We start from the raw sequence: 12,293 nt of genomic DNA on the forward strand, positions 1-12,293 counted from the left end.
CCTTCTTTTTTCTTTTTTTCTTCTTTTCTCTCTCTGTCTCTCTCTCTCTCTCTGTCGCTCTCTGTCTCTCTCTGTCTCTCTCTCTTTCTCTCTCTCTCTGTCTCTCTCTGTCTCTCATTCTGTCTCTCTCTGTCTCTCTCATTCTGTCTCTCATTCTGTCTCTCATTCTGTCTCTCTCTCTCTCTCTCTGTCTCTCTGTCTCTCTCTCTCTGTCTCTCTCTCTCTGTCTCTCATTCTGTCTCTCATTCTGTCTCTCTCTCTCTGTCTCACTCTCTCTGTCTCTCTCTCTCTGTCTCTCTCTCACTGTGTATCTCTGTCTCTCTCTCTCTGTCTCTCTCTCTCTGTCTCTCTCTCTCTGTGTATCTCTGTCTCTCTCTCTCTGTCTCTCTCTCTCTGTCTCTCTCTCTCCCTCTGTGTCTCTCTGTCTCTCTCTCTCTGTCTCTCTCTCTCTGTCTCTCTCTCTCTGTGTCTCTCTGTCTCTCTCTATGTCTCTGTCTCTCTCTCTCTGTCTCTGTCTCTCTCTCTCTGTATCTCTCTCTATGTCTCTGTCTCTCTCTCTCTGTCTCTCTCTCTCTGTCTCTCTCTCTCTGTGTCTCTCTGTCTCTCTCTATGTCTCTGTCTCTCTCTCTCTGTCTCTGTCTCTCTCTCTCTCTCTGTATCTCTCTCTATGTCTCTGTCTCTCTGTCTCTCTCTCTCTGTCTCTCTCTCTCTGTGTCTCTCTGTCTCTCTCTATGTCTCTGTCTCTCTCTCTCTGTCTCTCTCTCTCTGTGTCTCTCTGTCTCTCTCTATGTATCTGTCTCTCTGTCTCTGTCTCTATCTCTCTGTCTCTCTCTCTCTGTCTCTGTCTCTCTCTGTCTCTCTCTCTCTGATTGCAATAAGAAGTCCAGTCGTCAAACTCTTGATTTTTTTTGGTATTGCATACCACCCCTTTCTTTTTTTGTTCTGTGATTGTGGGCAAATCAATGCAATACATGATTAATCCCAGCCTGAACATGGAGCCAAGATACTAGTGTAGATTAACATTCCAGTGTAGAATTCTGCAAAATCCAGTCTGTCAATTCCGTTAAATGGCTGTCTGTGGAGGATATTGGACAATAGCTTTTAAACTGGGTGGGAAAGGAAAATATCCTATGGTTGAAATGCTTTGGACATTAAATTAACCTCCTTTTTCTTCTTCTTCTCCGGTTCTGACGTGACAAATAATGTTATTACATCAGTCATTGACAGGATGATTTTAATCTTAACCTCTCCTCTCTTTCTCCCTTCCTCTCCTCTCTCTCTCCCTTCCTCTCCTCTCTCTCCCTCCCTCTCCTCTCTCTCCCTTCCTTTCCCTTCCCTCTCCCTTCCTTTCCCTTCCATCTCCCTTCCTCTCTCTCTCTCTCCCTTCCTTTCCCTTCTCTCCCTTCCTCTCCTCTCTCTCCCTCCCTCTCCTCTCTCCGTCTCTCTCTCCCTTCCTTTCCCTTCTCCCTTCCTCTCCTCTCTCTCCCTCCCTCTCTCCCTTCCTCTCCTCCCTCTCTCTTCCTCTCCTCTCTCTCTCCCTCTCTCCCGCCCTCTCTCTCTCCTCTCTCTCTCCTCTCTCTCCCTTCCTCTCCTCCCTCTCCCTTCCTCTCCTCCCTCTCCCTTCCTCTCCTCTCTCTCTCCCTCTCTCCCGCCCTCTCCTCTCTCTCTCCTCTCTCTCTCCTCTCTCTCCCTTCCTCTCCTCCCTCTCCCTTCCTCTCCTCTCTCTCTCCCTCTCTCCCGCCCTCTCCTCTCCGTCTCTCTCTCCCTCCACAGCGGTGGTGTATGGTAGCTGGGTCTGACATGATGCCCGGTCAGATCCCTGACCCCTCCCTGACGGCCGGCTCCTTGCCCAGCCTGGGCCTGCTGGCCGGCATATCTGCCACCACGCTCACCGACCAGCTCAAACTGGCACAGGACTTCAGGAACCTGGGCGCCATGTTGTCACCGCTGCATATCCTGGGACGGCTGGGCAAGAGGCCACTCACTGCTATCAAGGGAGAGGTGAGGAGGAGGAGGAGGAAGAGAAGGAGGAAGAGAGGGAGGAAGAGGAAGAGAAGGATGAGGAGGAGGAAGAGAAGGTGGAGGAGGTGGAGGAAGAGAAGGAGGAGGGGGTGGAGGAGGAGGAGGAGGAGGAAGAAAAGGATGAGGAGGATGAGGAAGAGAAGGAAGAGGAGGAGGTGTAGGAAGAGGAGGTGGAGGAAGAGGAGGAAGAGGAGGAGGAGGAAGAGAAGGAGGAGGAGGTGGAGGAAGAGAAGGAGGAGGGGGTGGAGGAGGAGGAGGAAGAGAAGGATGAGGAGGATGAGGAAGAGAAGGATGAGGAGGAGGAGGTGGAGGATGAGAAGGATGAGGAGGAGGAGGTGGAGGATGAGAAGGATGAGGAGGAGGAATGGTGGTGGATGTTGATATTTTCGAGGGATGTTCTGTTTTTTTATGATCGACTGATGTTTAGATGTTGTCAGCCTGTCTAACGTTTAGCTCCACCAAGTGGCCAATTTCAGAAGTATTTGAGATGTTACACAACTTAAAGGTCCAATGCAGACATTTTTTTATCTTAATATCAAATACTTTCTGGGGAGCAATTAAGTACCTTACCGTGATTGTTTTCAATTAAAATGGTAAAACAAAACAAAAACAGAACTTGCTTCTTAGCAAAGAGCAATTTCTCAAGCAAGAATGTTGCTAGGACTGTCTGGGAGTGGTCTGAGTAGGGAGGGGAAAACTGAAAACTAGCTGTTACTGGAAGAGAGGTTTGGAACTAGCTTTGTTATTGGTCTATTAACTAGTTTACGGCCTGGAGATGAGGCAGGCCAAAACTCCATCCCACAAAAACAGGCTGAGATTTCAGGCGGTCTTTTCAAACAGCTCTTACACTAAAAGGGCATTTTACACAATTTCACAATATTATTCCAACCTCATAGTGTGGAAAAATATATATATATAAAACACAGGAAAATCATGTTTTTGACTCCACTGGGCGTTTAATCATTTCAATCTGGGTTCTCTGAAACTCTTCACGTTTGCCTCCAAGATGGCAAGCTCAGGTATCAAACTGGGACGTAGTTACTTGAAATTCACAATGAAACAAAAATAGGAGTGAGACAACATTGTGTCGGGAGTATAAAATGCAGGAAAGATAGAAACCAAGGTTGGAATAACTATATTTAATAATATGCAGGCCTTGAAAAAGGTCCCCATTAGCTAATCACAGCACTTGTTCTTCTCCCTGCAGATGGACGAGGACGACGAGAGGAGGAGACGGAGGAGAGATAAGAACAAAGTGGCAGCAGCACGGTGTCGGAACAAGAAGAAGGAGAGAACGGACTTCCTCCAAAGGGTCAGTCTCTTTTCCTTTTCAAAATGGCGGCTGAGTTCTTTATGTATACTCTGGCGTTCTTTATGTGTACTCTGGTGTTCTTTATGTATACTCTGGTGTTCTTTATGTGTACTCTGGTGTTCTTTATGTATACTCTGGTGTTCTTTATGTATACTCTGGCGTTCTTTATGTATACTCTGGCGTTCTTTATATGTACTCTGGCGTTCTTTATGTATACTCTGGCGTTATTTATGTATACTCTGGCGTTATTTATGTATACTCTGGCGTTCTTTATATGTACTCTGGCGTTCTTTATGTATACTCTGGCGTTATTTATGTATACTCTGGCGTTCTTTATGTATACTCTGGCGTTATTTGTGTATACTCTGGCGTTCTTTATGTATACTCTGGCGTTCTTTATATGTACTCTGGCGTTCTTTATGTATACTCTGGTGTTCTTTATGTATACTCTGGCGTTCTTTATGTATACTCTGGCGTTCTTTATATGTACTCTGGTGTTCTTTATGTATACTCTGGTGTTCTTTATGTATACTCTGGCGTTCTTTATGTATACTCTGGCGTTCTTTATATGTACTCTGGCGTTCTTTATGTATACTCTGGCGTTATTTATGTATACTCTGGCGTTCTTTATGTATACTCTGGCGTTATTTGTGTATACTCTGGCGTTCTTTATGTATACTCTGGCGTTCTTTATGTGTACTCTGGCGTTCTTTATGTATACTCTGGCGTTCTTTATGTATACTCTGGCGTTCTTTATGTGTACTCTGGCGTTCTTTATGTATACTCTGGCGTTCTTTATGTATACTCTGGTGTTCTTTATGTATACTCTGGTGTTCTTTATGTATACTCTGGCGTTCTTTATGTATACTCTGGTGTTCTTTATGTATACTCTGGCGTTCTATATGTATACTCTGGCGTTCTATATGTATACTCTGGTGTTCTTTATGTATACTCTGGCGTTCTATATGTATACTCTGGTGTTTTTTATGTATACTATGGCGTTCTTTATGTATACTCTGGTGTTCTTTATGTGTACTCTGGTGTTCTTTATGTATACTATGGCGTTCTTTATGTATACTCTGGCGTTCTTTATGTATACTCTGGTGTTCTTTATGTGTACTCTGGTGTTCTTTATGTGTACTCTGGCGTTCTTTATGTATACTATGGCGTTCTTTATGTATACTCTGGTGTTCTTTGTAAATTGGCTGTAGAATCTAGAATAGATTGTATGATTACTTCTAAATAATTTGTGAAGAATCTATGTCGTGTTTATAAAGACATGATGAGTGCTCTGTCAGGCATTCATGTTATAGTCAGGGTTGGGTAGGTTCCTTTCTGAATGTAATCCGTTAGTTACTAGTTACCTGTCCAGAATTACAATCGGTAACACAACTTTTGGATTACCCAAAGTAATCTGATTACTTTCAGTTACTTTTAAATAACTTTCAAGAAGCATTAGAAGAAGACAAAAAAATGTTAAATTACCAATTGAACAACATTTATTGCAGGATAAATTAATGTTAGCGTGTACATAGCTGGCCATAAATATATGATGCATTTTACTTTATGGGTTATGTAGGCTTATTCTAACTAATTGCTTTCTACTACAGATAATAATAATATGATTAGGCTATATCTTTACATTAAAAAACATTTTAAAAGTCTGTCAGATTTCCAGTAATTCTAATTAATTCAATACTCCTTGATTTTCAAGAATAGGACTTGGAAATATGGAAATATAGATTAGCCTGAGCATAATTAGCCAACTCTGTTGTTTATGATTTTGTTGTCATGGAGGACTGTTTTGGGCTCATTGCTTCCAGTTGAAAAATCAACTCTGGTCATTTAATGGCATATTTTGAGCACAACAGTTGCATTTGCTATAGGTCTATTGTTTACGTTTTTGTTGGTGACACTTTAAATATCTTCATCATTTGCAGCTGTTTAAGTCTATCAAAAAGTGTGCATGAAGAGGACTGGCCACCCCTCATAGCCTGGTTCCTCTCTAGGTTTCTTCCTAGGTTTTGGCCTTTCTAGGGAGTTTTTCCTAGCCACCGTGCTTCTACACCTGCATTGCTTGCTGTTTGGGGTTTTAGGCTGGGTTTCTGTACAGCACTTCGAGATATTAGCTGATGTACGAAGGGCTATATAAAATAAACTTGATTTGATGTGTCTGTTAGGTGTATGGATTTTCAAAAGTCCCACTCGTGGTCTTTTCGAATTAAACTTGTTTTTGACAGTATGGAGCCCAACACCACGGCGGAGTTTAGAAGGGAGGGATCTCCCTCAAACTTTTATTCTATAGGCTGGGATCCACACTATGCAGCTGTTGCAAGAGCACATTTTTCACTGGCTGTCCTCTGGTCGCAAAAACAATGAGTGATAGGCAGCTTAAACTTCTTCAATTCAACCATTACTGGGTTAAAATATACATATACTTTTGTGAACAGACATCCACAACATCCACAACCTGTAAGGCACACAAAGTTAAATGAGAGAGCAGCTGTGTGATTCACATCAATGTAGTTATCAGTAATAATAGTTAAATGACAGAGCAGCTATGTGATTCACATCAATGTAGTTATCAGTAATAATAGTTAAATGAGAGAGCAGCTGTGTGATTCACATCAAAGTAGTTATCAGTAATAATAGTTAAATGAGAGAGCAGCTGTGTGATTCACATCAATGTAGTTATCAGTAATAATAGTTAAATGAGAGAGCAGCTGTGTGATTCACATCAAAGTAGTTATCAGTAATAATAGTTAAATGAGAGAGCAGCTGTGTGATTCACATCAATGTAGTTATCAGTAATAATAGTTAAATGACAGAGCAGCTGTGTGATTCACATCAATGTAGTTATCAGTAATAATAGTTAAATGACAGAGCAGCTGTGTGATTCACATCAATGTAGTTATCAGTAATAATAGTTAAATGACAGAGCAGCTGTGTGATTCACATCAAAGTAGTTATCAGTAATAATAGTTAAATGACAGAGCAGCTGTGTGATTCACATCAATGTAGTTATCAGTAATAATAGTTAAATGAGAGAGCAGCAGTGTGATTCACATCAATGTAGTTATCAGTAATAATAGTTAAATGAGAGAGCAGCAGTGTGATTCACATCAAAGTAGTTATCAGTAATAATAGTTAAATGACAGAGCAGCTGTGTGATTCACATCAATGTAGTTATCAGTAATAATAGTTAAATGAGAGAGCAGCTGTGTGATTCACATCAAAGTAGTTATCAGTAATAATAGTTAAATGAGAGAGCAGCTGTGTGATTCACATCAATGTAGTTATCAGTAACAATAGTTAAATGAGAGAGCAGCAGTGTGATTCACATCAATGTAGTTATCAGTAATAATAGTTAAATGAGAGAGCAGCAGTGTGATTCACATCAAAGTAGTTATCAGTAATAATAGTTAAATGACAGAGCAGCTGTGTGATTCACATCAATGTAGTTATCAGTAACAATAGTTAAATGAGAGAGCAGCTGTGTGATTCACATCAATGTAGTTATCAGTAATAATAGTTAAATGACAGAGCAGCTATGTGATTCACATCAATGTAGTTATCAGTAATAATAGTTAAATGAGAGAGCAGCTGTGTGATTCACATCAATGTAGTTATCAGTAATAATAGTTAAATGAGAGAGCAGCAGTGTGATTCACATCAATGTAGTTATCAGTAATAATAGTTAAATGAGAGAGCAGCTGTGTGATTCACATCAATGTAGTTATCAGTAATAATAGTTAAATGACAGAGCAGCTGTGTGATTCACATCAATGTAGTTATCAGTAATAATAGTTAAATGACAGAGCAGCTGTGTGATTCACATCAAAGTAGTTATCAGTAATAATAGTTAAATGACAGAGCAGCTGTGTGATTCACATCAATGTAGTTATCAGTAACAATAGTTAAATGAGAGAGCAGCAGTGTGATTCACATCAATGTAGTTATCAGTAATAATAGTTAAATGAGAGAGCAGCAGTGTGATTCACATCAAAGTAGTTATCAGTAATAATAGTTAAATGACAGAGCAGCTGTGTGATTCACATCAATGTAGTTATCAGTAACAATAGTTAAATGAGAGAGCAGCTGTGTGATTCACATCAATGTAGTTATCAGTAATAATAGTTAAATGACAGAGCAGCAGTGTGATTCACATCAATGTAGTTATCAGTAACAATAGTTAAATGAGAGAGCAGCTGTGTGATTCACATCAATGTAGTTATCAGTAATAATAGTTAAATGAGAGAGCAGCAGTGTGATTCACATCAATGTAGTTATCAGTAATAATAGTTAAATGAGAGAGCAGCTGTGTGATTCACATCAATGTAGTTATCAGTAATAATAGTTAAATGACAGAGCAGCTGTGTGATTCACATCAATGTAGTTATCAGTAATAATAGTTAAATGACAGAGCAGCAGTGTGATTCACGTCAATGTAGTTATCAGTAACAATAGTCAAATGAGAGAGCAGCTGTGTGATTCACATCAATGTAGTTATCAGCAATAATAGTTAAATGAGAGCAGCAGTGTGATTCACATCAATGTAGTTATCAGTAATAATAGTTAAATGAGAGAGCAGCTGTGTGATTCACATCAATGCAGTTATCAGTAATAATAGTTAAATGGCAGCAACAGCTGTGTGATTCACATCAATGTAGTTATCAGTAATAATAGTTAAATGACAGAGCAGCTGTGTGATTCACATCAATGTAGTTATCAGTACGGAGATGCTAAGCCTATCAAACACAGATTTTATCGTGTATCTGAGGAGAAGAGACTAAAACTGGAAACAGAGATGCAGTCTATGTTGGACACAGGTATTGATTTGGCAAAATGTGAGTTTGCCAAAGCTACAGTCACATACCTAGGCAAGGTTGTTGGTCAGGGATTTGTCTGTCCCGTAGAAGCCAAGGTTCAGGCTGTGAAGCAGTTCCCACAGCCCTCTACAAAGAAAGAACTGATGCGCTTCCTGGAAATGGCGGGGTACTACCGTGCTTTTTGTAAAAACTTTTCGGTAGTAGTGTCCCCACTGACCAATCTGTTGAAGGCCAAGGCTGAATTTATCTGGTCCACCCAGTGTCAAGAGGCATTTGATGCAGTTAAGACTCTTTTGTGTTTGGCACCTGTGTTGGCAGCACCAAATTTTGGGAAACCTTTCAAATTGCAGGTAGACGCCAGTCAAATCGGTGCTGGGGCTGTGCTTCTCCAGGAGAATGACGACAAGGTTGAGTGTCCAGTCAGTTTCTTCTCCCGAAAATTTAATAAGTATCAGAAAAACTATTCTGTAATTGAAAAGGAGGCTTTAGGTCTCATTTGGGCTTTACAGCACTTTGAGGTCTATGTTGGTTCTGGTTTGACCCCTTTAACTGTGTTCACTGACCACAACCCACTTGTTTTTCTGAGGTCCCTGCAAAACCCAAACCAGCGCCTGATGCGTTGGGCTTTGTTCTTGCAACCTTTCAACCTTGATATTAGACACATTAGTGGTAAGGATAATATCATTGCTGATGCTCTGTCCCGTGCTCCTTTAACCTAGCTTGTATCTCTTCTCTGCTGACCCTACGGGCTGTCTGCGCCTCTTTCCTCTTAAATTGCTCCCCAGGTACCAGGGCTGCTGAGTTTGAGGGGCGGACAGTCAGCTGGGGGACACGGGGCTACTGCTAGGAGCCGGGATTGGTATTTTTGTTTATTTGTTTTTTGGGAAATTTGAATTATTTTGAATATGTTGGAGGAAGTTGGGTTGAGGGTGGGACCCTCATTTTAAGGAGGGGGGTGTCACGGCTCCTCCTCTGCAGTGCAGGGGGCGGTTCCTCCTGCAGGCAGAGGAGGGTCGTTAGTGATTGGAGCCACCTGGGCTCAGGGTATTAAAGCTGTCACTAATCACTTCTCTCTCTCTCTCTCTGCTCCTCCAGGTATGCTCATGATTTGTTTGTTCCTTTGTAGTTTTGCATAGTTTTCACTCAGTCATGTTCACACACACATATTCACGCATCCATGCACTTTACATACACCTTACATCATGATACTTCCACACCTCATTCTTTTTTCTTAGTTTAAGTTAATAGTTTGTTTATAATAAAGAACACTTTTAAATTGGCCTATACCTGTTGTTCGTGTCCCCTCATTTTTGTCACAGGCTATGAGCCGGCTTGTGACATAATAGTTAAATGAGAGAGCAGCAGTGTGATTCACATCAATGTAGTTATCAGTAATAATAGTTAAATGAGAGAGCAGCAGTGTGATTCACATCAATGTAGTTATCAGTAATAATAGTTAAATGACAGAGCAGCTGTGTGATTCACATCAATGTAGTTATCAGTAATAATAGTTAAATGAGAGAGCAGCTGTGTGATTCACATCAAAGTAGTTATCAGTAATAATAGTTAAATGAGAGAGCAGCTGTGTGATTCACATCAATGCTCTACAGAGATGATCAATAATAAGTGGTATCCGTATCACCGTAGACGTAGATGATCAATAATAAGTGGTATCCGTATCACCGTAGACTACACCACTGCTGTCATCTTTACCTCCAAGCGTTTATTCAAGTTGGATCCTCTCTGGAAGACATCGCTTGGACTGTAGTGTATAACAGCTCTATTCCCGCTTTTTCCCCCGCGATCCAAACGCATTTGGTGTGTCATCATAGTGGTCTCTGATTGGTGGTCATCATTTGGTGTGTCATCATAGTGGTCTCTGATTGGTGGTCAGACTCGTTCAGGAAGAACAAATTTAAACTTGATCCTTTTTTTTCAACACTGATTTGAGAACTGAAAAGTGTCAATGTTTTTTTTCCGCAAACATCCTTTTTTCTGAATTTAAAAGTAATCATTGGAGGTAATCATCTCGTTTTTCAAAAGTATATTTTTAATGCTGGTAAAGTAACGGATTACAGTTTTAACGCCGGTAAAGTAACGGATTACAGTTTTAACGCCGGTAAAGTAACGGATTACAGTTTTAACGCCGGTAAAGTAACGGATTACAGTTTTAACGCCGGTAAAGTAACGGATTACAGTTTTAACGCCGGTAAAGTAACGGATTACAGTTTTAACGCCGGTAAAGTAACGGATTACAGTTTTAACGCCGGTAAAGTAACGGATTACAGTTTTAACGCCGGTAAAGTAACGGATTACAGTTTTAACGCCGGTAAAGTAACGGATTACAGTTTTAACGCCGGTAAAGTAACGGATTACAGTTTTAACGCCGGTAAAGTAACGGATTACAGTTTTAACGCCGGTAAAGTAACGGATTACAATTTTAACGCCGGTAAAGTAACGGATTACAATTTTAACGCTGGTAAAGTAACGGATTACAGTTCATTTAAAAACATATCTGTTACATGTAATCCATTACACCCCAGTCCTGTTTATAGTTTGTTTAAAGTGGGACATCAGGTCATTATTGTAAAAGAGAAAGTGTTCTCGATGACTTACCTGGTCAAATCAATGACCTAACAGTATACCCCCTCCCCTCTCTGTCCTCCCTGTAGGAGTCGGAGCGTCTGGAGGTGGTGAACTCTGACCTAAAGGCCCAAATCGAGGAGCTGAGGATGGAGAGACAGCAGCTAATGGTGATGCTCAACCTCCACCGCCCCACCTGCATCGTCCGCACCGACAGCGTCAAGACCCCTGAGAGCGAGGCCAACCCCCTGCTCGAACACCTGGCCGCTGAAAAGCTGGAGGCCTCTAAGTGAAACCACAGAGGGAAAGTGAAACCGAAGGGCGGGAAGGAAGGAAGAAATCCGACACACAAAAAAAAAGCAACTGTCATCAAAGATGACGAAAGATTCAAAAATCACCTGATGCTTTTGTTGTTGAAGCACTTATGTACTGTGTTGAGCGCCAAGCTGGAGACTTTTGGAGACTCTTGTCTGTCTTTGCCCAAAAGACCCGGGGTTGTTAGTGTTCCGTTGCCTCGGTAACACCTTGGTAAACGTTACCTGATTGGGTTCTGAGGGAAGAGGGAGTAGCCTAATGCCCAACCCAGTTATCTCTGCGTCATAATAAGTGTTTTGTTTTGAAACCAAGTCAGCGCCACACCGTTTACTTACTGCAACCAACCGCCATTACAATAAGGGACAGATGGAAGAAGATAGTGGAAACTGTAATGTTGAAGAGGAAACACTACTATCAATCACTATGGTGCTCTGTTACCGCCACTTCTTACCGCCACTTCTTACCGCCACTTCTTACCGGCACTTCTTACCGCCACTTCTTACCGCCACTTCTTACCGGCACTTCTTACCGCCACTTCTTACCGCCACTTCTTACCGGCACTTCTTACCGACTCAGAGACAAACAAAGAGGTTGTTGTTATTGTGCTATTCTAAACATGTATAACGGTAGAGGCACACAGGTGTAGCCAGCCAGTGTACTGTATACCATTTTGAAATATACAGGTGTAGCCAGCCAGTGTACTGTATACCATGTTGAAATACACAGGTGTAGCCAGCCAGTGTACTGTATACCATGTTGAAATACACAGGTGTAGTAGTATTCTAGGATTTGTCCATTACCAAGTTGGAACATATTTTTATTTCATATTATAATGCTACGTTTTTTTGGGGGGGGATATTCTCTGCCTTGACGATGGAAGTATCCGGTTTATCCGATTTTGAGGTGACGCTGGCGTCATAAAGTAAAAGCCCATGTATACTATATGAAATAATGTTTACACTCCTGTTGTTTATATTAAAAATTTAAAAAGGCATTGTTAATTCAAATGTCTGTATTTCAATATACTTATTTTATACCGCTTTATAAGTGACATATATATATTGTGTATGAAATGCCCTTTGTATTGTTGTAATCACTTGATGTGATTTTTTTGCATTTGACATCAGTGTCCTGTTGTATTTTTCAATATTAAAAGGCCCAGAGCAGTCAAAAAAGTGATTACCTGTGTTTTATATATTTTTCCACACTATGAGGTTGTAATAATGTTGCTC

The 12,293-nt window shown here is 41.0% G+C and overlaps 1 protein-coding gene across 3 annotated transcripts in view; it reads left to right on the forward strand.

Annotated features, from left to right (window-relative positions):
• Positions 1-12,240, forward strand: part of LOC139555947 (jun dimerization protein 2-like) — a 34,654-nt gene extending 22,414 nt beyond the window's left edge. For all 3 annotated transcript variants that reach the window (XM_071369354.1, XM_071369353.1, XM_071369352.1), the window contains 3 exons: positions 1,774-2,001; positions 3,230-3,334; positions 10,836-12,240. In XM_071369354.1, the coding sequence (XP_071225455.1) occupies positions 1,783-2,001; positions 3,230-3,334; positions 10,836-11,039 (528 nt within the window). In that variant the 5' untranslated portion in view covers positions 1,774-1,782 and the 3' untranslated portion in view covers positions 11,040-12,240. The remainder of the gene's footprint in view (positions 1-1,773; positions 2,002-3,229; positions 3,335-10,835) is intronic.
• The last annotated feature ends 53 nt before the right edge of the window (positions 12,241-12,293 follow it).

This window comes from Salvelinus alpinus, chromosome 27 (assembly GCF_045679555.1).
Source record: "Salvelinus alpinus chromosome 27, SLU_Salpinus.1, whole genome shotgun sequence".
NCBI lineage: Eukaryota > Metazoa > Chordata > Actinopteri > Salmoniformes > Salmonidae > Salvelinus > Salvelinus alpinus.